This window comes from Myodes glareolus, chromosome 7, assembly GCF_982192425.1.
Source record: "Myodes glareolus chromosome 7, mMyoGla1.1, whole genome shotgun sequence".
Classification (NCBI taxonomy): domain Eukaryota; kingdom Metazoa; phylum Chordata; class Mammalia; order Rodentia; family Cricetidae; genus Myodes; species Myodes glareolus.
The window spans coordinates 64,289,417-64,311,419 of NC_142032.1; the positions used below are offsets into that span (position 1 = coordinate 64,289,417).

Genomic DNA, 22,003 nt, shown 5'->3' on the forward strand with positions numbered 1-22,003 from the left:
CTGACCCTGTCCTACAGGGAAGCTTGGATCAGAAGCCTGTGCTAGGGTGGTACCCTGAGAGCCAACCCTGACCCTGTTCTACTCATTACCGCAGACCCCTCCCCAAAGTCCTGTACCCCCAGATTCCCACTCCTCCCTCAGCATAGGCGTCAGAGGTCCCCAGGACTACAGTCAAATGGCTCAGCCAGTTACAGTCCCTGAATGGAGGCTTCTGGGTCTCCCTCTTGACCGAGCTTCCCAGGGGATCAACTCTTGCTATCTGATTACTTTATCCCAAAGTGCCTCATTTTTCTATTGTGACTACACCAGCCACTCCCTCAGGGGAGAAATGAAGTCTGGTGGCAGGCATAGGGCACACACACAGTCTTCTACACACATGACATGGAGTGCGGTCTGGCACACGCTATGGCACACAGCCTTGCACACACACACACACACACACACATACACTGTGGCACATACATGGTATACAAAGCTGCATACATGGCACAGAGACTCTGCTGCCTGTTTTACTCAGTCTTTTGTCTATGGCTTTGTGCTCAGAAGTTACCCTCTACCGTTGCTGGGGTGACGCTGCCCGTCGCTAGGGCTACAGTATTATAAACACTGCTTCTTGCTTGTCAGGGAGGACCCTCCAGCTACTCTGAGGCTCTGGGTGGTTGTGGAGGCCAGCATGATCCTGAGACTATGATAAGTTCCAGATGAACCACAACAGCTTTGCATGCAGAGGTAATGCATCAGACAAGGCTGGCTGGAGTCACTAAGCCCGAGTTTGAAAATGCCAGTGTGTGCCCAGACTGTACATGTGTACATGTATGTGATGTGCACATGAACGTGGATGTGTAGGCCAGTGTGCACACTTACACTGGAGTGTGTAGTATCAACAGGCATTTGTGCGTTTATATATGCAATGGTATAAACATGTGAGAGTGTTTGCATGGGATACGTACGTGCTGGATTTGAACAGGTGTGTGACTGTGAGTGTGGTATTTACATGGTGTATGTGAGCATGTAAACGTGAGTAAAGGTGCATGTTTTTATATGTGCACACTGCGTGCTTACTTCTGTGGGTGGTTGTGGAGATGTATATGCGTCCCTGTGCACATGTATGAATGTATATGTATGCATGTATACATGTGTAGGCATAGACGTGTAGGTGGTAGCGCTTACCCTGGAATGCTCCGAAGGACTCGATGGAGAGCACCCTTCTTCCGATGGCTGAGAGACTGCGGCACAGGCGACATGAGGACGCAGGCTGCATCTTCTCCTCGCACAGTGCTATGATGCTCTGCGGGTACCAGGGTGCCCCTCAGGTGTGCAGCCCACCAAGAAGGAAGCCTGTCCTCCTAAGACCCACCCAACTGTACAGCTCTGGGATGGCACCCATTATCCCCAGATCAGGCCACCTGTTTCCCCATGTACTTTCTGGTGCATTAAAAACAAACAAACAAAACAGCAAGGCATACATCCTGGCAGAAAAAGAAGATTCTGTTTTGTCCCTGATAGTCTTTAGTAGAAAATGTATAGCCAAAACCAGCTTCTATTTCAACATAATGCATTGCCTCCAGAGGCTAGCCAAGGAACCTGGCTGAGGCTGCAGGGTCTGGGCTGTCTGTGTGTGTGCAGCCTGCACGTCAGCTGGGAGCTTACCTCCAGGTCTGGACGGTCCCTGGGGTCTTCTGCCTGCATCTGGCTCAGCAGTCCCTCCAGGTCTGGGCTCAGCCTGGGCTCTAGCTCGGGTTCTGCCACAAACTCCAAGGCAGCCTTCAGTGTGGCCCCCAGGGAGTAGATGTGAGCCTGTGGAACCAAGGAGTGTTAACACCTGCCCTGCAAGCGACTGCTTTCCCCTGCCAAGACCAGCAAGTCTGCCATTCCTGTGGTTGGCATGCTCCCTGGGCCTGCTGCCCAAGGCATAGAAACCCTGTTCTCCCCAGCTACCCATTTTGCCTTAGGCGTTCTTCACAAGCAGGAAGTGAGCAGGAGGAAAGAAGAGTTTCCTTTTGGTTTGAAAGTTGGCATCGTCTGGTGTGTGCTCAGTACAGAGGGCGGACTCTGTCCAAGGCAGGGATACCAGGTGTGTGGAAGGCCCCCATAGGTGTGTGTGTGTGTGTGCGCACATGCGTGTGCGTGTGGAGAAGTCAATGTTATTCAAGAAGGAGTAGCTTCCCTTTCAATCTGTTTACAAAATGAAATCATGATATGTAGTCAGACTCTTTATTTATTTTTAAACCTTTAATTCACAAACAACCATCTATATTTAAGGGGACGATAAGATGTCTCAATGTATGCTCACTGTGTTGGCTTACCTGGTTTTTCTATTTCTTAAAAATCCTGCTGTCATAATGACTGGATTCCTGTAGCTTTTGTTACTATTATAAAAGACGCACTGAAGTTACCTTTCTACCTTGAAACTATCGATACAAAGGAATCCACTTACTTTGGGCTGTATGCCGGTTTCATACATTGGAAGTCTTTTGTTCTTTTAGGCCCAAATCCTGTGTGCACCTGCTCTAGATTCAGCCCATGCTGTGTGCACTCTGCTCAGGGTCATTGTCTGCTTCACTCTTAGCCGGCGCTGGGATCCCAACTGCCCTCCCTGACCAACACTGCCTTTCCAGCCCTGATAACCCATTACACTCTGTGAGGGCAATGTGGGTGAGGAGAGGGGACTGTAGGCCTGCCTCTCCTGTGCACAGAGTATCAGCATCCTTATCTTTTAAGAGGTACTGTTCACTCACTGCCCTGCCACCTCCCTGTCTCCTTGCTCCCCTGGAACTCATCCTGCAGTCTGCAGCCTGAAGTCAACCTGCTCACAGAGGCCTCCAACCCCTTGATGAAAGCCGGGGTCCCTGTTTCATCTCAGCTTTGCTCACAGGTCCCTGACTCACAGTCTCTCATCTTCACGGTCCTCTGTGAGGACTGTGGTCTCAAGCAAATGACAGGTGACAGGACTGAGCCACCCTGGCTGGCACCACAGGGGCCCATTAGAGTGGCAAGGGCAAGAAAATGGCCTGTGCATGTGGAGGAGGGGACAGTGCAGAGACTGGGGGATTGTTAACTTTTGGAAGCTAGGCAGCCTGAAGGGGTTTTGGATAAGGGGGCTGGCCATACTCAGTTCTGAGAAGACTGGCCACAACAAGCCTGGGAGATTCTAGAACGTGTATTGGGGAGTTGGTCTCAGCAGAAGAAGAGAGAATCAGAAGGGGTGGTTAGATGGTGTTTGGAACACGGAGGGTCCAGGGTGGATACCCGGATAAGCGGGAGCACTGTGGCTCGGGGGATACTCCCTGCTGTCTGGTCTCTGTGGGGAGAACATGGAGAGGAGTGAGAGGAGCCGTTCTGTAGTGAGAAAATATCCAGGTCGGGAGGAGAAAGGAGTAGGGTCTGGGTCTGGATGCATAACAACATTGACGGTGGGGCAGAGCTATTGTTGTGGGTCAGCAAGTGACAGGGGTGAGCAGGTGGTCACCCTGGTCACAATGGGCAACCTCTGTCCAAAGTGAGGCCACTCTGGAGATAGTCCAAAGACCCAAGGCTAACTGTGCAGCATAGGTCTATAGTGGCAGGCCCTGCAGAGCCAGAGAGGAGCAGCACAAAGATGATCTGGTGCTAGAAGGTTCCAGAGTGGGTGTACCTGAGCCAGAGTGTCCAGGACACACACTTAGGCTGTGTCTCTGTCACTGTCTGCATAGCCTAAACTGCTTAGGGCTTCTGGCAGTCCCCCGTAAAGGGCTCCAGAGCAAACCTAATCTAGGGCAGAACAGAGACCCTGGGTACCTTGACTCAGGACATGCAGAGTCTCTCCATAATCAGGGTTAGGTAGAAAGGACCAACTGTTCTGTGTCTAGAGCATAAGCGAGTCGCTGACCATCCAGGGAACTGAAGCAGCTCAGAGACCGGGGGCCACTCTGACACACATCCCCCAGCCTCCTGTTTCTACTCTGGCTAACCACACTGGTGTTCTGCAGTCAACCTACTAGAAATCCCACCCACCCACCCACAAGGCTCAGCTCCCAGGGGAGCCCCTCTCCAGGATCCTCAGGGTTCAGGGGCCACTTGCTCTGCAACCATGGGAACACACTGCCCTTACAGCAAGAGCCTCACTCACCTTCCCTGGAGCCAGATTTCAGTGCATTTTGATGGCTACTAGGGTAAATACTTGGACAAGTAAATAAATAAACAAAAACAGAGTGGATGCCGCAGACGATCCAGACAGATGGATGAATGAGCCCAAACTACATGGAAAAGGCTGCCTCCTGCCCGAGGAACACGAGGATTCATAGAACAAAGGAAACCTGCACAATCTCTCTAGTAGGCGTGCAGGGGACATTGCTTCAGCCACAGCCTGACTGGGTCAGAAAGTCAACGGAGAAAGATAAAGATGCATGAAAAAGTTCCAGTGTGTTCAGAAATACGAAATGATTATAGAGAATGAACGCTTTCCAGTGACTACACTCTCATGGCAATTCGCACCAGCCCTGCTGAGTCCAGCCACAGGAAGCAGGAGAACAAGATGAGATCAACATCTCTGTTCCATGTGGTTGGACAGTCACTGTGTGGGTTGGAGCGCCAGTTTCTCATTGTGATGACTCCCTTTGGCGACTGATTGCAGAGATCTCAGCTTTTGAAAAGTCGTAGGTTTGTATACTTGGCACATGTGTGCCTTCTGTGTTTGTGTCTTCTTAAAAAAGAAAACCCAACCTATTCACATAGCTGAATAACTCCTGTACTGAAAAAAAAAAAAAACCCAGAAGCAAACATGATGTGACAAAGCTCACATGCTGGGGAGGCTCCCAGCCGGAGACAAAGAGGATGGAGGTGGATGAGCACGTTCCCCCCTGAAGTAAAGGAGCAGCCATTGAACTCAGAGCAAACAAAAGAAAAGAGAAAATCAACCAGGGAATGCAGAGGGTGTTCTGGAAGAACTAACAAGGTAAACAGCCTCTGGTTAGACCGGCAGCAGAAAGAAAGAGAAACCAAAGAAGAATGTCCAGGGCAAGGGAATAGAAGTCTGCAGACGTCACAAGATGCACAGGGCATCACCTGCACCTGCAGTGCATTAGGCGCATGTTTTCTTCTGCTGTAGTTTAAAAAAACTACTGTGGCAAAACAAGGGCAGTGCTATAACCATTAAAAATTGATGGTAGTTCAAAATCATTCACAAAGGAAGCCGAGGTTCTTTTCAACGAGCCTTTCCAGACTTCCAAGGCATCGGTGATATTATTCTTGTACAAACAGAACAAAGAATCAAACCCAGAGCAATCACAAAATCTGTGCTGGCCAGAAACATTTGTAGGGTGGAAAAGTACCAGCTGCCCATAAAAACCCCGGAAGAGCCATAATAATCACTGGTCAGTCAGATTCAACAGTACCTAGGAGAGACACAGCACTTGCTCAGGACATAAAAGTGTACACAACGAAGGAAATCACACGATCATTTCAAGGGGACAAAAAGAAATATTTCATAATATGAACTATGTATTCATGGTAAACCTTGGTTAGTCAGAACAGATAGGAACTCATGTAGTCAGGCCAGTTACGGTCCACATGGTTAGATCAGGGTCATCAGTTCCCTGAGGCAGGATGGGTGGTCTCTGCACCAGACTAGAATCTAGATACTAGATGCTGCACTCGCTGAGGATTGGAACAGAAATAAGCTTTGTTCCTGGAGGAGACAATATGAAACACTGCTGGTGATTTGATCAAGGGGGAAAAAAATGAAAAGAACCTCTAAGTTGCTAGAAATAGTCGCAAGATTCTGCAAGATGTTTTGATATTAAAGTGGATAAAGTCAACAAAGGAACAGAAAGCTGAAAATAAAAACCCAGTGGATGGTAGTTCATGTGCCTGACAGATAGCCAGTACACAGAGCTGGGAAAATGACCAGCCATCCCCAGAAAAAGATAAAATGATTTCTAGCTCATACCGGGTGAAAAAAAAAATCAGATGCCACTGATCGGCCATTATAGCATCAGCGTATATAGGACCATCATCTCGTACGCTGAAAACACACAGCTTTGACTTGCCAGTCACAGTTTAGTGAAGCTAAGGAAGCCAGCTTCTGATGGACTCAGTGTGAAGACTAGAACATTGAAACTCTTGGTGGAGAATGTCAGTGAGCGTCTGTTTGACTTCAAGGCCAGGAGGTATGTTAAGGATGCAGACCTTAACGGTGGAAGGAGCACTGGTCACTGTTACTCTGTTGTTGCTGAGAAAAACTGGACAGGTGTGGTGGTGCATCCATTCACCTGTGCATTTGTAAGGTCGAGGATTCAGGAGGATCACTTGAATCTAGGAGTTGTGAACTAGCCTGGTAGGCTGGTTAGTTTTGTATCAACTTAACTCAAGATAGAGCTGTCTGAAAGAAGAGAACTTTTGAGAATATGCCTCTGTGGGGCAGTTACTTAATTAGTAGTTAATGGGGGAGGGTCCAGTCTATCGTGGGTGGTGCTATCCTTGGGATAGTGGGCTTGGGTTCTGTAACAAAGCAGGCTGAGCAAGCCATGGTATGCAAGCCAGTAAGCAATACCGCTCCATGGCCTCTGCATCAGCTCCAGCTTCAGGCTCCTGCCCTGTTTGAGTTCTTGTCCTGACTTCCTTCAATGGTAGAAGTGAAAGCCAAACAAACCCTTTCCTCCTCATGTTGTTTTGGTCATGGTGTTTATCACAGCAATAGTGACCCTAACCAAGCCAACCAACCAAAACAAAACAAAGAAGCTCTCTCCCACAGTGGACACATGCAGACACTGGATCCCCTGGAACTGGAGTTAGGGACGGTATTAGCCACTATGTGGGAGCTGAGAACCATATTTGGGTCCTTTGCAAGAGCAGCAAGTGCTTTTAGCCACTAAGCCTTCTCTCCAGCCCCCTCCCCCCCCACCCCAGAGGCATTTCTTAAGGATGGTGAACCTCTTTTCTGGCTCCTCCCACAAGTCACTGGTGAGACTCAGAGGTCATCTGATTTGACATTGCAATAAGTGAACTCAGTACCACCCTGATAGAGATGTCTGAGGCCACTGCTCCCAAACACCCACATGTTTTCCAGTAGCCACTAGGAATGAAAACAGGGTGCAGCATCCACATGCCAGCTGCAAAAATTGCTAGCCCAAAGTCATGGGTGGAGCAAATACCCATGACAGCAGGTCCCCCAGGAAGCCCTCTACTGGAGACAACCTGTTACACTGAGGCCACAAGACTATGGTAATGAAGGGAACCCCAAAGATGAAGATGGCAAGACGTGGAGAGTCACCACTTACTAATGCTTACCTCAAATGTGTTTCCTGTCAGGTCAAACTCTGGGGGCACAAAGGCACCCTCGGGGTCATCTTGGAGAAAGAAAGAGAAGGCGTTCTGATCTTATCCTTTGGTGAAGAAAGCATCCCACCAACCAGAGCTCAGACCTTGGGAGCCTCCTGGGACAGCCCCAAGGAGGCTGCATCTCCGGGAGCCTCCTTCCCTTTGCTAGGGCTGATGTCCTTAAGAAAGGCTGGCTGTAAGCATCTGAGGCAAGAATACACCATTCTTGAACGAGAAAAGGTCCAAAGTGGAAGGAGAAAAGGAATTTGTTTGGGTTCTTGAAAAAGGAACCCTGGGCTCTTCCTAACTTGAGAAAACCAAACTTTCTGTGGAAGGAGCCTAAAGGGTAGCCGGTCTACCTGGCCAGATAAGTCCTGCCTTCAGGCCCCTGCATGAACTTCCTGTAGGCCAAAAGTGCCAGCCTGGGGCGGGGGAAGTGACCCAGGCATCTTCTTCTGAGGAAGGCCTGAATAGAGCTCAGAACCATGGCTGAGCACTGCTCTGGTTCCCTGAGGGCGTGCATGGCAGTCAGGAAGGTGGGGATTATGGGTGAGGGGCACCCAAACTCAACATCTAGTTTCCATTTCTTCCTCTGTGCTGCCTTGACCAGAGGATTCCAAAAAGGAAACCCAGACTCAGGCACTCCCTTACGGCCTCAGCCGCTTGGTGCCCACACCCAGCTCCAAGCTCCTTCCTCAATGATGCCTGCGGTATCCCAGCCCCCACCGCGTTCCCCTCATCTCCTCACCGCTGAGCTGCTCCATGAAGCACACGTTTCCACTGGTGTTGAATGCCAGGGTGTCAGGCGTGATGCACAAGGTCTGGAAGATGGCTGCGTGGGCGACACTCCGCATCGACAGGCTGCATTCTAGGCACACAGCCCAGGCCTCCTGCTCGCTGAGACCTCTGTCCCGCAGGGAGAGGATGTCAGCCAGAGACACATTTTCCTGCCAAGACAGGCTTGGAGTAAGCCCACAGAGGGCTGCCCCAGAAAGGACCTAGTACTCCGTGCTGAGACTAATGCTCCAGGAAGACAGAGCATTCGTGGTGGTACTTCACTTACGGTCAGCGAAGGCATCTTAGGTCAAGCCCTTTTCAGACAGAGTCATCCTGCTAGTCCTTGAATGTCACAGCCGTGGAGCATTTGATGAAACCACTGGTGTGCTGCCCAGAGCAGGCACACACATTCACAGATACTTGAGTTCACATATGGACACTCACACGTCGCAAAAACACTCCCGTGCAATAACACACACTGCTATACACACCTACACGCACAAGCACAGCTACAGTTGCCCACACATGCTCACACACACTTGGACTCATTCATACCAGACTATCTTAGACCTGCAAGCGTCTTGCCTGGCTGCTGTCAAGTTCCTAGCATCTCCTGTGTGTTTGTGTACCAGTCGAGCTGGGGACTGGTGTGGGCAAAGGATGTGGATACACCTTGTCTGGGGGAGTAGGCTGATGAAGAAGAGGCAGCAGAGCCTTGGCTTTTCCAGCTGTGGCCTTGGGACATGGGGTGCTCAAGTACAGGCAGATGACAGTTCTTAAGGATGCCTGCCTCTAACTGACATTGTAAGGCATCCCCATGATCACAGGTCACAGACGAGAAGACAGAGCGGTTAAATCAACCCAACAAGCAGCCAGCCATATGGATGAAATCAAGAGCAGGACACATTCTCAAGCTGTTGGCCTGAGCCTCTAGGTTCTATGTGGGTGTTAGATCCTGCATATCCACAGGCCATTTCATTCCTGGAGCTCAAAGTGGGGCTTGGGGAGGTCACATCCCTAGACCTCCTACTCCTGCAAGAGATGCTCCCTGACTGTTAAGCTGATTTTCTAACCAGGGCTCAAGTCTATGGTTTCTTTGTAGTACCAAGGATCCCTCAAAACTCAGGAGAATGCAAGCAAGCTCCCAGTGATGCCCACTGAACATGACTGCAGAGGCACTCACACACACTGCACACATACGTGTACAACATCCCTCTATGTCTTCACACAGGAATGTGCATGCACAGTGGACAATACATGGCAACACGCTTGTACATGCATATTCATGCAAGCCTACACAGACACACACATGACGTAGTACGCAACCTGGTAGACCCTGTGGGGCTGAGCTGTGTAGGAGAAATGAAGCCAGCTCACAACGTGAGTCTGAGTCAGTCCCAGTCCCACGGCAGGGCCTGCCGGCACCCCATTGCTGCCGCTCATGCTGGCCAGCAGGTCTGCCTGCTCACAGCCATGACAGGATGTGCCGCCAGCAGAAGGCAGCCCTGCCAGACTTGCTGCTTGGCCATCCCGCAGCCCACATCACTGCCTCCTACTTAGGTCTGTTAGGAAGACACTACTGAAAGTGGGGGGAGCCTGGTCAGAGCAGCTGAAGACCCGTGCCCCTCAGTGTCAATCTGTGGTAGGGGTATACAACTTGGGAAAGCAGGAGCCCCGGGGTCATCTGTATTATTCTGGGAAGAACCCCATGGGTTCATTCATGAGTCATTGCTTCCGGCCGTGGTCAAGGCTTTCTCCAATGACAGATGCTCAGCACCTCCACACATGACATCCTCAGGTCAGGGTCTATTTCCACATCTGCAGATCCCGTTGGAGCTCTGCACTAAGAACTGAGGAACCCCAGGTCTGAATTCTGAACTCTGGGGTCACCTGCCTCTAGGACCTCCAACTGCTCTAGTTTTACTAGGTGGGAGAAAAGACTATATTTTGCCCAAACCTATACCACTGGAGAGGAGCAGGGGAAAGTTTTGGTTAATGGGCCAGGGACAAGGATGACAGACCAGGAGGGACCCTGTTGTTCTCCCCCATAGATAGGAGCCCACCTTGTGTGCCTTCATTGGCTTCTTCAAGGTGTTACCTGGAGATATGGTAGCCAGTCTACCTGCCACACAGCTCAGTCCCCAGTGAAATGTTCTCAGCCAGCTGCAGGCCCCTGACTTTGGCTCCACAAGGTATCATGTCCAGGGGCCATCATAGAGGTGATCTGCTGTGAGTCCCGTGACCAGTAAAGGTCACTTATGCATATGTGGGTCTGGATGGTATTCCCATGCCAAGCACACTCAGGGTCTCATGCAGACCCGGACATTGCAAGCTCCAGGCCTTGCGGTCTCATACAGCCCCTGCCATGGAAATCAGCAGACGGCCTGATCTCCAGCCAACTCAGTGGCTCCATTTCCCTTACATAGGCCCATGTTCTTGGTGGGTGAGAAGTTCGTTCATAGTCCAGCCTGCCCCTCACCATCCTTAGCCTGGTGGCACTTAAGGTGATCCTGGTGTGGGGATCACCTATAGAATTTCCCTGCAGGCAGGGTGACCACTCCTCTGCCTGCAGTGTACTGGTGCAAGCTTAATCTGAGCTGGGCTGAAGGGATGAGACCCTGGGGATTGGGGGCTATGCTCCGGGGAGAGACACTTCAGCTGATCTCTGAGTTCCAGAGGCCAAGCTCTTATCTGGTTACCCCAGAGTGCCCTGCTTAAGGGTTTATATGCACTCATGAGCTCCCCTTCCCCTAGACAGACTTGGAGCTGGGTTTTAGGGACTCTAGGGGTCATTGTGCACATTTTAAGTACATTTATAACCAATTAACTTTTCAGTTTATCATAACAGGACCTGCCAACATAAAACTCAAATTGATGCTGGCAGCATTTGTTGGCAGTCTCAGTTTGTGAGCCTCAGCCAAACCCCAGCAGGGAGGCAGGAGCTTGCAAGGTGCTCTGTGGGCTGTGTCTGCCCCCAAGAGCCCACCCTGCTAGCTCGGGGTTCTTTTCTGGTTTTAGGCTGCCTTCTGCTCAAAGCCCATTTGGAAACATTATATAGACTCTAAGGGAATGGTGGGGGAAATTCCCTATTTGATAGTAGATTTTCTGCTGTGGGTCCCTGTTCATTTTCAGTCCCCAAGGCCAGCCCAGCAGGAGCAGGTTCTGGGAGGCATTTATTTGGTTGGCTTGGAAACAGTGAGAACTCTCTGCTGACACCTAATGTCGCTTGCCATTTTCACCACCAAACCGGAACTGTTCTGCCTTCCTGAAGGCCAATGATATCACCTATCTCTTGACCAACACTACTGGGCCCTCAACCACAGCCACTCGGTGCCTGCCTGCCTTCCTGTCTTTCTGGCAGCTATGGTTCCTCCTACATCCAGTCTTACTGGTTTGTTTCTGATTCCATTTTCCATGTCCAGAAAGGCTGATGTTCCATTTTGAATCCTAGAAATGCCATCTCCTCCAAGAAGTCCACCGTGCATAGCTCCTGGTCAGAGCAACTTTACTGTGCACCCAGGGGCTTCTTGCTGTTATCAGTTTAGAAGAGCAGGGACGGAGCACGGTTTCAGCCTCCACAATGTAGGGGACACACTGGCCCATTCATGGTGAGCTCTAAGTGTCCAGCAGGTTTTCTCATGGGCATAGGCTTGTTTATATACCATGCTTCTCTGGAGAAAATGTTGGGATGTGGGCATGGGTCTTTTCATAACTAGAAAATGCCAAGATGATCTCTGGCCAGCATTTTCCACTCCTGGCACAGAGGAGGGGCTTGCTCACACGTACCAGGGTCTAGTGTGTCGTCGCCGGCCTTGGTGAGGCGTCATGGTAAGATCTTCAGTGAGCATGTTTGGCTCTCTACCAGCGATCAAGAGGTTAGACAATGCGTTCCCAAGTCATTTGGATTTTCTTTAAGTCACGACAGGGTAGAGATATTCAGGGGCTCCTGGAGGCTCCGCAGGGTTCTATTTCTTAGTTGTAGTGGAGAGAATTCTGATGTCCCGTCTCTGCACAGATCTTTGATCTGGCCTCACCTCACCTGCACAAAAGCTGTCATGGCCTGGGTCGCACAGGACCCCAAGGGATTCTCCAGAACTGAGCTGCAGGATGGGTGACAGCCTAACTCTTTGTCTCCCTCCGGACAGTTTTCAAATGCAACCAGACACAGAAGGCCGTGCCAGGTCACAGAGTCATGTGACCTTGATTACATGAATTTAAAAAACCTTAATGGGGACTGAGCTGACTGCAGAAAGCATAGACTCTAGATCTCAGCTGTATTCTTAGATGCAGGACTGTGTTGGCTCAGGGCCAGGCCCCAAAGACTCCTATTTTAGAGAGTAAGTTTTGGTTGTTCAGTTTTCTTGCAACACTGGCTGTTGAAGCCAAAACCTTGTGTATACTAGGCAAGCATGCTACACCTGAGCTCCATTACCAGCCCCTCCTGTTTATGGAAGAAAAGTAGCACTCTTCCCCAGATAAGGACACCACTGAACTTCCCACTGAATGTCACCAAATGGGGGAATTCCAGCTCACGCTCAGGACTCACCACAGTCAGAGGATAGAAACCTGACACTTTGTGTATATGGCAACTCTCCAACCCAGAGGGACAGAAGACGGTCCTAACACAGAAAGTGTCAGGGACTGCTAGACAGAGTGCACTCTGGGTGCAAGGCTCAGCTTCAACCTGTGGCCCTACGTAGATGGAGCGGTACCACTGCCTCAGGTGCCAGGCACGGAGTGAGCCCTCCAAGCTCAGTGGATGATATAAAAAGGTTCAGGGGTTCTCAGATCTGCTCCTGGCGCCGACCAAGAGCTGAGGCTCCCATAGACACTCTAGAACACGTCCTGTCCTCCGGCAGTGTTTGAAGGCTGTGTGCCGAGGGCACCCTTTCTCTCCCATCAAAGCCAGGGCGATGTCCAAAAGGTTTATTTATTCCCTGGCCTCTCCTCTCTGCAGCCTTCAATTGCACCAAATCCAGGCCACTTCAGGGTGGGGGCAGCACCAACCCCAGCACTACTCAGTGGGCCCTGGAGGTGGGGCAGGCAGGAGCGTGGATGTTTATCCTTTCAGCGCCCGCTCCTCCAGAGAAGGGGACCGGTTGGGCTGTCAGGGCCTGGTGCTGCAGACCCCTGGCTTATGCTTCAGGAGGGTTCTGGCCAACTTTCGCTCATCAGATGGCTAGGCCAGCTGCGAAGGTGGGTGGACGGTCTCTAGTACCAGTGTATTCAATGGCTAAAGAGTGGTGGATTCTTCCATAGGGACTCCAGAGCCTGCATTAGAAAGGTCTCCCCAAAGCTCCTGGCTTGGAAGGATCTCCCCAAAGGTTCTTGAGGGAGGTCAAGGTGCCCCTGGAAGCATTTTGGGGGTCTGTTTGCCACGCTTTTCCAAGACATGGAGTTTATGCATGGCCATCATCTAGGAGCCTGGGGGCGGGGCACCTAGCTTCTGCAACCAGGAGGGGCTCCATGTAGCCCAAGCCAGTTCCGGACTAGAAGCTCTCAGGGGACTTGAGGGAGGGAAGTTCCCCAGAGCAGGAAGCACCCTCAGCGCTGGGGTGGGGTCTCATCAGACATTCTCAAGCTCACCTGCTTTAGCACTAGGCCAGCTGAGGAGGTCAGGAGTGCACCTATTGTCCCTACCTGCCAGGAGCCCCAACCCCGAATCTGTTCAAGGATTAAAACCAGGAACCCACCCCTCCAGCAGCTAACTTTTGCAGGGACAGTCCCCATTGCTGTCCCATACAGCATGCCAGCTGTTCTGTGACGAGTGGGGCTGAGGACAGGAACCCCAGGGGCCAGAATCTATACAACAGGAGAGCTGTGTTCTCCCTACTCTTTTTCCCCATCCCTCTTCAGGGGTAGGTGGGTTTCTGGGACCAACTCACCTCATCCTCCGGCAGGGTGGGGAGCGGCTCGAAGTCGTAGAAGTCCAGGTCCTTGCCATCTTCCTCGTAGAAGCCCCGGGAGGCTGGGTCCATGGCCTGCATCTTGGCGCTTAGCAGGGCCTGCGCGCAGGTTGGAACTCCGGCCCTGGATCACGCACCGGTCTGGAATCCCCTCCCCTAGCAGGTTTCCTCTGGGTCAGATCCCCTCTCTGGCGGGTCCTTTCTCTGACAGATCTCCTCCAAGCTGGCCGCCGCCTCTGTGCCTGCCGGGCTGAGCTGGGCACCGCCAGCTACGCGCGCCTGGCCGCCATGGCAACGCGCCCGCCGCCTGCCGCAGTGTCGCCAAACGGTGGCGCGGGGACGCCTGGGGCGGGGCTGGGGGTGGCGCCCTGAGGGCCGTGGTCACTGGCGGGCTGGGGCCGACTTTGAGCTCCGCAGATGTCTCCGACTACGTCAACCTCCGGGGTGCACCCTCCGCCTGCCTGCGCTGTCCGTGACAGTTCGGGGCGGAGTCACTCCGCACAGCAGCTGCCCGGGGGAGGGGGGTGTCTGCACCCACCTGGGCTCACAGAGGGTAGCAGGGTTGAGCTCACCTAGACCACGTCGGGCCCCAGGACTTTCGCAGTTCCCGCCCCACCTACTCCAGGGGCGGGGTTGCTGCAGTCACCTCCAGCGGTAGCTGTCAGGAGGGAGTCTGGGGTAGGTATTAGGTTCCTCAGCTCCTAATGCCTTTCCCTTGGCTGGGCCCTGTGATGGGCAGGGAGTCAGGTGTTCACCCCAAGCACAGCAAAGGACTAGACTGCTCTCCCAAACTTGGCAAACGGCAGGCATTGATCCCCTGCACAGGCAAGTTTTTTTTTTTAGATTCCGACAGTCTCCCCATTCTTCGGGAGCATCTCCTGAAGAACTGCAGGTCAGCCTGGCCCCTTGCTTTGCTGGCCCTGTACCCAGATCCTAGCCTGGCCAGGCACAATAGTAGATGCTTTAATATGTGCTCCTTGAGGGAAAGAGGGTGGACTTACTTGTAACTGGTCATGCAAATCCCAGAGTACAGCACACTCTGGGACACTAATTCTCAACAGCCTGCCCTTAAGGCTTCCAATTACTGGCCATTCATGAGCTTGTAGCCAGAGTAGGTGATGGAGGGTGCTGGAAGCTTGAGCTGGAGGAAACACATCTCGCAATTGTGCTTACTTCACTGGCCTGCTTACTCCACTGACACGGGTTGGCGTTAGGAGGGCAGATGTGGCCAGCAGACCCTGCTCCCACCCCTGGACTCTAGCTGCAACCTGTCCCAGGAGTCTAGATAAATGAGCCCTGTGCGTCAGTCCTCTGCTTTGGGGGAAAGCACCTCCAAAGGTGCCACCTCCCTTCGCTGAAGCTTTGCTGCTTCTCACCCACTCTTTCCCCCAGCTTGAGCCTCCCTGACCTGTGCTCTCTGAGCCCGTACTCCGCTCAGCCTGCACACTCCGCAGCCTGTCCTTCAGTTTACTTCCCCCAGCCTGTGCTCTCTCCACAGTCCGTGCTCCCTGTAGCTTAGTGCTTCCCTCTAGCCCCATGCTCTTCCTGTCTGTGTTCCTTCAGCCTGTGCACTCCTCACCTGGTGCTGCCCTTCCCCCCAGCTTGTGCTTTTCCTTTCTCCTGAATCCCTGCTGTCTTGGAGAACCTAGGTAGATATGACCACAGAGAGGTTCCAGGGCCCGGTGGTTACTGAGGTGGGACTTTGTCAGGTGGTTTCACAGGTGCCCTTGAGCTCTGGGTTTAAGGAAAACACCTAACATTGACTAGAAGGGGCAGAGATAACCCTGAACTTAGGGAGTGGTCACACTGTACAATTCCTGGCTGTCATGGCACAGCATCTATGTTAGGGAAAAGTATATCCAACTTAGGTGAAGTTTGACTACGGAGGCTGACTCAGCTTGGGCTGCAGCAGTTGAACTTGCTCACCAGGCCCTTGTCTTCTAAGCTGAGTAACACCATGGCCCCTTAGTAGGATTGGAACATGAACATTATGGGGGGTGAGGAGAAGACTTCGGAGGGCTTGGATCTACTTTAAACTACCAGCTACTTTCCTGAGCATTTGTTGTGTTTGCCCTTAGCTGGACGTTTAGTTACTCACTGAACATTGGCCCGCATACTTGCATTGATGGCGAGCTCGCTGCTGGGGAAGGACGTGGTCCTGGCTCTGGCTCTCGGTGGCTGGGGAAGCTCTGTTAACCAATCACACCCAGTCAAGGCGTGGCTACCTGGAACTGAGGAAGAGAAACTGAGAGGGACAGGTGCGCGCTCTCTGCACGATTCCCGCCGGACACAGAGGAAGTCGGACTCCCCATTCTTGTGCCGTGAGTTTCCCATTATAACCATTAAAAATATAATTGTTATCCTGAAGCTGGCCTGGTTATTTCCCGTATCGAGCTCATTCGCAACACTCGGTGCTTTGCACATTGTAGGTGCTTACTAGGGTTGTGTGAGGGCGTAATGCTGGAGGTCAGAACAAGATTAGAATGGGCAGTCCACATATTAGCTGATGAGCAGATGGTACCTAAATGGCCAAGCAGCCTCTGGAGGCTCTCGCCAGGAATAGACCACGAGAATGGCTTCCTCCCCTTGTCGGTCCCTGTTCATGCCCTGTGCCTAACATATGCTCGACATTTTCCTCCTAAGGCCTACCCCAGGCAGACAGAACTCTGGAAAAGTGATGACTGTACCTTCAGGAGCCTGATCCAAGCCATGACTTGATGCACTCTGGCTTTCTGACAGGCGGTTTCTTCCCTTTTTGGCTGGTCTGCTCATTCCTTACCCATCCTATCACTCTTTCCTGCAAGACTGCCCCACTGTTTGGAGAGCTCTGCCTACTTCTGTTCTTGGCCTGAGCTATTCCCCCTGCCTGGGGGTTGCCTCCTTTGGCCTCCTCCTGATCTACCCCCTCCACCAGGTATGTGGGACTGTGACCTCTTCTTCAGAGATCTTGCTCTGTACTGGTCATATTCAGACATGATCAGGATTTATCTTGTTCCCCCGACCCCACCTGTTCCCCCCACCCCCTGCCCGGCGAAGGCCGCCTTTACTTCGTGCCAGGACTCAGCCTGACCACTATACCACCACAACACGTGGTGGCAGGTGGAATAGGAGTTTCAAAGTTTGGCTCACACTTTTTTTTCTTATGGGAATTTTGACAAGCTGCCAAATCACACATACATTTTGAAGCCAATATTCATTTTTTTAAAGAATAAAAACACAAAGAATATAATCTCCGGTGTGAGGTAAATATTGATATTCTGAAACAAGGCTGTTAGTCATTCTTATAAACATATCCTAGAGTCTAAGTCCCAAAGAAGCTTTGGTGCCCGCTATCAATCATTCAAGGACTCCAGAAGCACACGCCTCTGTAGTCAGAACCATCCTGACCCTTTTTCTCCAGGCTCACTGCAGGCATCTAGTTTTCCCAGAATTTGATCTTGCTGTCATGTTTCTATTCCAGACATTTTTAATAGATACCTTATCATCATTTGCTGACTCTTCTAGCTTTTCCACGTTTGTTTTCTGGGACCATAGATCCACTTTATGAGAATACAATGCTCGCTGGCTTCGGGGCATAGCCTAGATCTACTCCTTTGTAACCACATGGAAATGATGACACCCACAAGGACAGAAGTCTCCAGCTCAACTGCTCCTCCTGAAGCGAGCCTTAAGGAGGACGTTTCCAGGAACCCGGTGTGACTTTTCACCCCAGCAGGCTTTAAGCCTAGGTCCCCATGTGGACCTGTGGTGAGAATATACATCCAGGAAAGCAGAGACTAGAAGGACAGGAGGCTGCACTCCCACCCAGACATGCTCAGGTGCACACACCTGTGCTCCATGTTTCCGTTTCTCTTTGTGTGTTTTCCACCATAAGCGGATGTCATCGTCTACAGTGATTTCATCTGCCCATTTTATTTTTCTGTTGTGTGTACTGGGATCTTACACGGGTCGTGTGGATGCATTGGTGACGGGCCTCTCTAGTGATGTTTATGAGAGTCAGTCATGTTGTTGAGGATTTGTTCACTGCAGTGGCTGAACTGAACTCAGAGACAAGTACGTATCAGTTGAGGGTGCTGGGTAGCTTCTAGGTTTGAGGGTGTGTGAACAAAGATTTGGGAGCTACCTTTTGTTTCTCATTGCACACGTGCACTTGCTTTGGATAAGACAACATTTAGGAACTGGCAAGGCATCATGGTGCATGTGTTAAGTTTCATGCTTTCCCTAACAAGGATGTCATAGGATTGGGCATCATGTGCCGAGACTAGTTCTTTGCCTTCAGCTCTCCCAGTTTGATTTTGTTGAATCAAATGTGTTCTATTTTTTCTGTCAAACAGCACCATTCTGTCCTCACAATGGCAAAAATTTCTGTACACAAAGTTATCCTTCCTTTTTATGTCTCTTAAAAGAATGTCTTGGCCACGGGTTGGATAAATGACTCAGCAGTTAAGAGCACATTTGCAGAGAACCTGGGTTTGGTTCCTAGGATCCACTCTGGGCACAACAATCATCTGTAACTCCGGTTCCAGGGGAATCTGATGCCCTATTCTGGCTTCTACAGGCACTGCATACATGTGGTACACTTAAAGACAGTACACAAAACAAACAAAAAAGAATTCCTTGGCCATATTTGGTAATTCAGAATTAGCTATTGTGCTCCAGAAACCTGGATTTGATGGGATTGCATTGGGTCTGATTACCTACAAATCCTTCCAAGGAGTCACCATTGTTGTACAGTGTGTGTAAGCTTGTGTGCTATGCGGACATGTGTAAGCAGTGCGGACGACAGAACAAACTTGTGGAGTTGGTCCCCTCCTTCCACCTTTATGTGGGTTCCAGAGGTCAGACACAAGTGGACAATCTTGTGCAGCAGGTGCTTTTTTTGGGTGAGGGGCTGCAGGATCTCACTGTGCAGTCTTGGCTGTCCTGGAACTCACGATGTAAACCAGGCAGCCTTTGAATTCATGAAGAGTCACCTGCCTTTCCCTTCCTAGTGCTGGGATTAAAGGTATGTGATGCCGTGACTGGTCGTAAATTTTTGCTAGTCTTCTGCTTCAGGAGCATGCGCATCTCTCTGCGTTTTCAGAGCCTCCTTGTGTTCTTTTGATTACATTTTGTAGATCCCTGTGAAGGGATTTGTGCATCTTTGACTATATTATTGCTGATATTTGATGTTTGGTGGTGTTATTGCTAATGGGATCTTTGTAAAAAAAAATCTGTAAGTGGATGAGTTACATATGCAAAGTCTTAGGTTTGATCCACAATACTACAGAAAAGTTAAAGAAATTCTGTTTTGCATTGTCCTCTACACGCAACATATGTTTTTATGATTTTGAATAATGACCTTGGCTTTTTATTTATTTCTCTCTTTTTTAGATAGCATTTCTCTGTGTAGCCCTGGCTGTCCTAGACCTTGCTCTGTAGAATCAAGGTGGCCTCAAACTCAGAGATCTGTCTACCTCTGCCTCTGCAATGCTGGGACCAAAGGTGTGCGCCACCATAGCAGGTTGCTAAACCTACTCATTAAATTTGATCTGTAGATTGCCCTGATTTCCTATGCAAGCAATTGTATTATCAGAGAATAGGGAATTTTGGGTTCTTTACCAGTAATTCTCATCCTGTGTCTCTTTCTCTCCAGTTCCTGCCGAGACCTACTGTGCCATAATTGAGGAGAAGTGGTAATAACAGTCTTTGTTGAGTTCCCAGAATGAGAGCAGACAGGATTTCTATTTTACTAGGAAGGATAATTTTATTGTGGGTTTCTGTAACTCCGTTCAATAATTTAAGTTCCTGTCTACCACTGATTTGCCTAATGCATTAAAAATGGGTTTTCTTTATTTTTATTTTCTGTGTATGAGTGCTTTACCTGCATTTGTTTCTATGCACCACATAATACCTGGTGCTTCCTGTTGCAGGAAGAGCCACTTATTTGTCCCGGCCGCCCGGCTAGTTTAGCTCCAAAATAACCATACAGAAATTGTATTAATTAAATCACTGCTTTGCCCATTAGTTCTAGCCTCTTATTGGCTTACTCTCACATCATGTTTTAACCCATTTCTTTTAATCTTTTATCGCCACATGGTAGTGGTTTACCGGGAAAGATTCAGCATGTCTGTCTCTGGCGGCTCCATGGCATTCCTCACCTACTCTGCCTTTCTTCCTCCCAGCATTCAGTTCTGTCTTCTCCACCTACCTAAGTTCTGCCCTGTCAGGCCAAAGCAGTTTCTTTATTCATTAACCTATACAAGCAACACACAGACTGAAGGACCTCTTACACCAGCTTCCAGAGGCCAGAAGAGGCTCTCAGATTCCCTAGAACTGGAGTTAGAAATAGTTGTGAGCTGTGTTGGTACTGGGAATTGAACCTGGGTCCTCTGGGAGAGCAGCTAGTGCCTTTTTGTTTAACCTTTTTAAAAAGTTTTTCGAGATACAGTTTCTCTGTGTAACAACTCTGGCTGTTTGGAACTTTCTTTGTAGACCAAGCTGGCCTCCAACTCACAGAGATTCACCTACCTCTGCCTCCCAAGTGCTGGGATTAAAGATTTGTGTCACCAACACCCGAGTGCAGCCAGTGCTCTTAATTTCTGAGCCATCTCTCCAGTTCCCACTAATGGTTCTTTTTGTTTTGTTTTGTTTTGCTTTTAAATCTTAAGAAGACACTGGATTCCATCAAATATGTGTTTAGTGCCTATTAAGATGATTATGTTTTCTCTTTTGTTCTGTTAATGTTTTGGGTTATACTGACAAATGCCTACTGTTAAACTAATTATATATTTCTGAAATAAATCCATATGAATAGGATATGTTATCTTTCCCAATATTGCTGGGCTTGGTTGAATAATATTTTGTATAGGCTTTTTGTACTTGTTTTTATTGGCCTACATTTTATATTTTTATAACGTCCTTGTCAGACTTAATTAGAAGATTATGCTTACTCATGAGTGGTTGGATAGATTCCTTCTTTTCTGTTCTTTGGAAAAGTTCTTGTAAACTCATATTATTTCCATCTTAAATGGTTGGTAGCATTCTCTGATGAGGCCATCTGGACACTTGGACTAAGATGCTATTTTTCTTAATGTGAAAGTTTCAGATTACAGCGTCATTTCTTTAAGAGTTATGAACTGTTTAACTGTTCTTGTGTTTTCTTAAGGTACTTTTGCTATATTATTTCCTAGGAATTCTTCTGTTTTATTCAACTGTTTAAACTCACTGCTGTATGGTTAAGTGTAGTTTGCATTCTCTGTGTCTCCACTCACTTCTCTTTCTTCTATGGGACCTGTAGTAATAGCCCTGGTGCTGCTGGCATCTATAGTTTGTGCTTCTCTCTTCTATGGAACCTGTGGTGGTAGCCCTGGCACTCCTGGCTTGTTTTTTGAGACAGGGTTTCTCTATGTAGCCCTTGATGTCTTTGGAGCTTGTTCTGTTGACATGGCTGGTCTCGCACTTACAGAGCTCTACCTGCCTCTTCCTCTTGAGAACTGGGATTAAAGGAGTATGCCACCACTGCCTGGTACTTCTTTCTTTCTTGATCAGATTTGCCAGGGTTATTTTAATTAATTTTTTTTTCAAGACAGAGTCTCACTAAGTAGATCTGGATGTTCTGGAACTTACTATGTAGACCAGGTTAACTTCAATCTCAGTGAGATCTGCCTGCCTCTGTCTCTTGAGCACTGTGTTTAAAGGTGCGTGCCACCAGACCCAGCTTTATTAATATTTTTAAAGACTATCTAACATGTGTTTATATATATTTTATGCTCTTCTTTATTATTTAATTTATTCTAATTTTTGGTTAGTTTTTATTTTATAAATTCTTTAAAAATTAAAAAGTAATTTTATTTATGCATGTGTATGTGCCTGATTATATGTGAACCATGTCTGCACAGGTGCCTGTGGAAGCTGGAGTTATAGGCACTGTTGTGAGCCACCCAGTGTGGAGTCCAGACCCTGTCTTCTGCAAGAGCAGAAAATGCTCTTAATCACTCTACTTTTATAAATTCTCGAGGTAAGTGCATTACTTACATATTGAC

At 49.5% G+C, this 22,003-nt stretch overlaps 1 protein-coding gene across 2 annotated transcripts in view; it reads right to left on the reverse strand.

Annotated features, from left to right (window-relative positions):
• Positions 1-14,414, reverse strand: part of Kndc1 (kinase non-catalytic C-lobe domain containing 1) — a 46,215-nt gene extending 31,801 nt beyond the window's left edge. For both annotated transcript variants that reach the window (XM_048455296.3, XM_048455295.3), the window contains exons 1-5: positions 13,959-14,414; positions 8,045-8,243; positions 7,267-7,325; positions 1,651-1,797; positions 1,171-1,288 (exon numbers count right to left, since the gene is read on the reverse strand). In XM_048455296.3, the coding sequence (XP_048311253.3) occupies positions 1,171-1,288; positions 1,651-1,797; positions 7,267-7,325; positions 8,045-8,243; positions 13,959-14,060 (625 nt within the window). In that variant the 5' untranslated portion in view covers positions 14,061-14,414. The remainder of the gene's footprint in view (positions 1-1,170; positions 1,289-1,650; positions 1,798-7,266; positions 7,326-8,044; positions 8,244-13,958) is intronic.
• Positions 14,415-22,003: the final 7,589 nt, after the last annotated feature.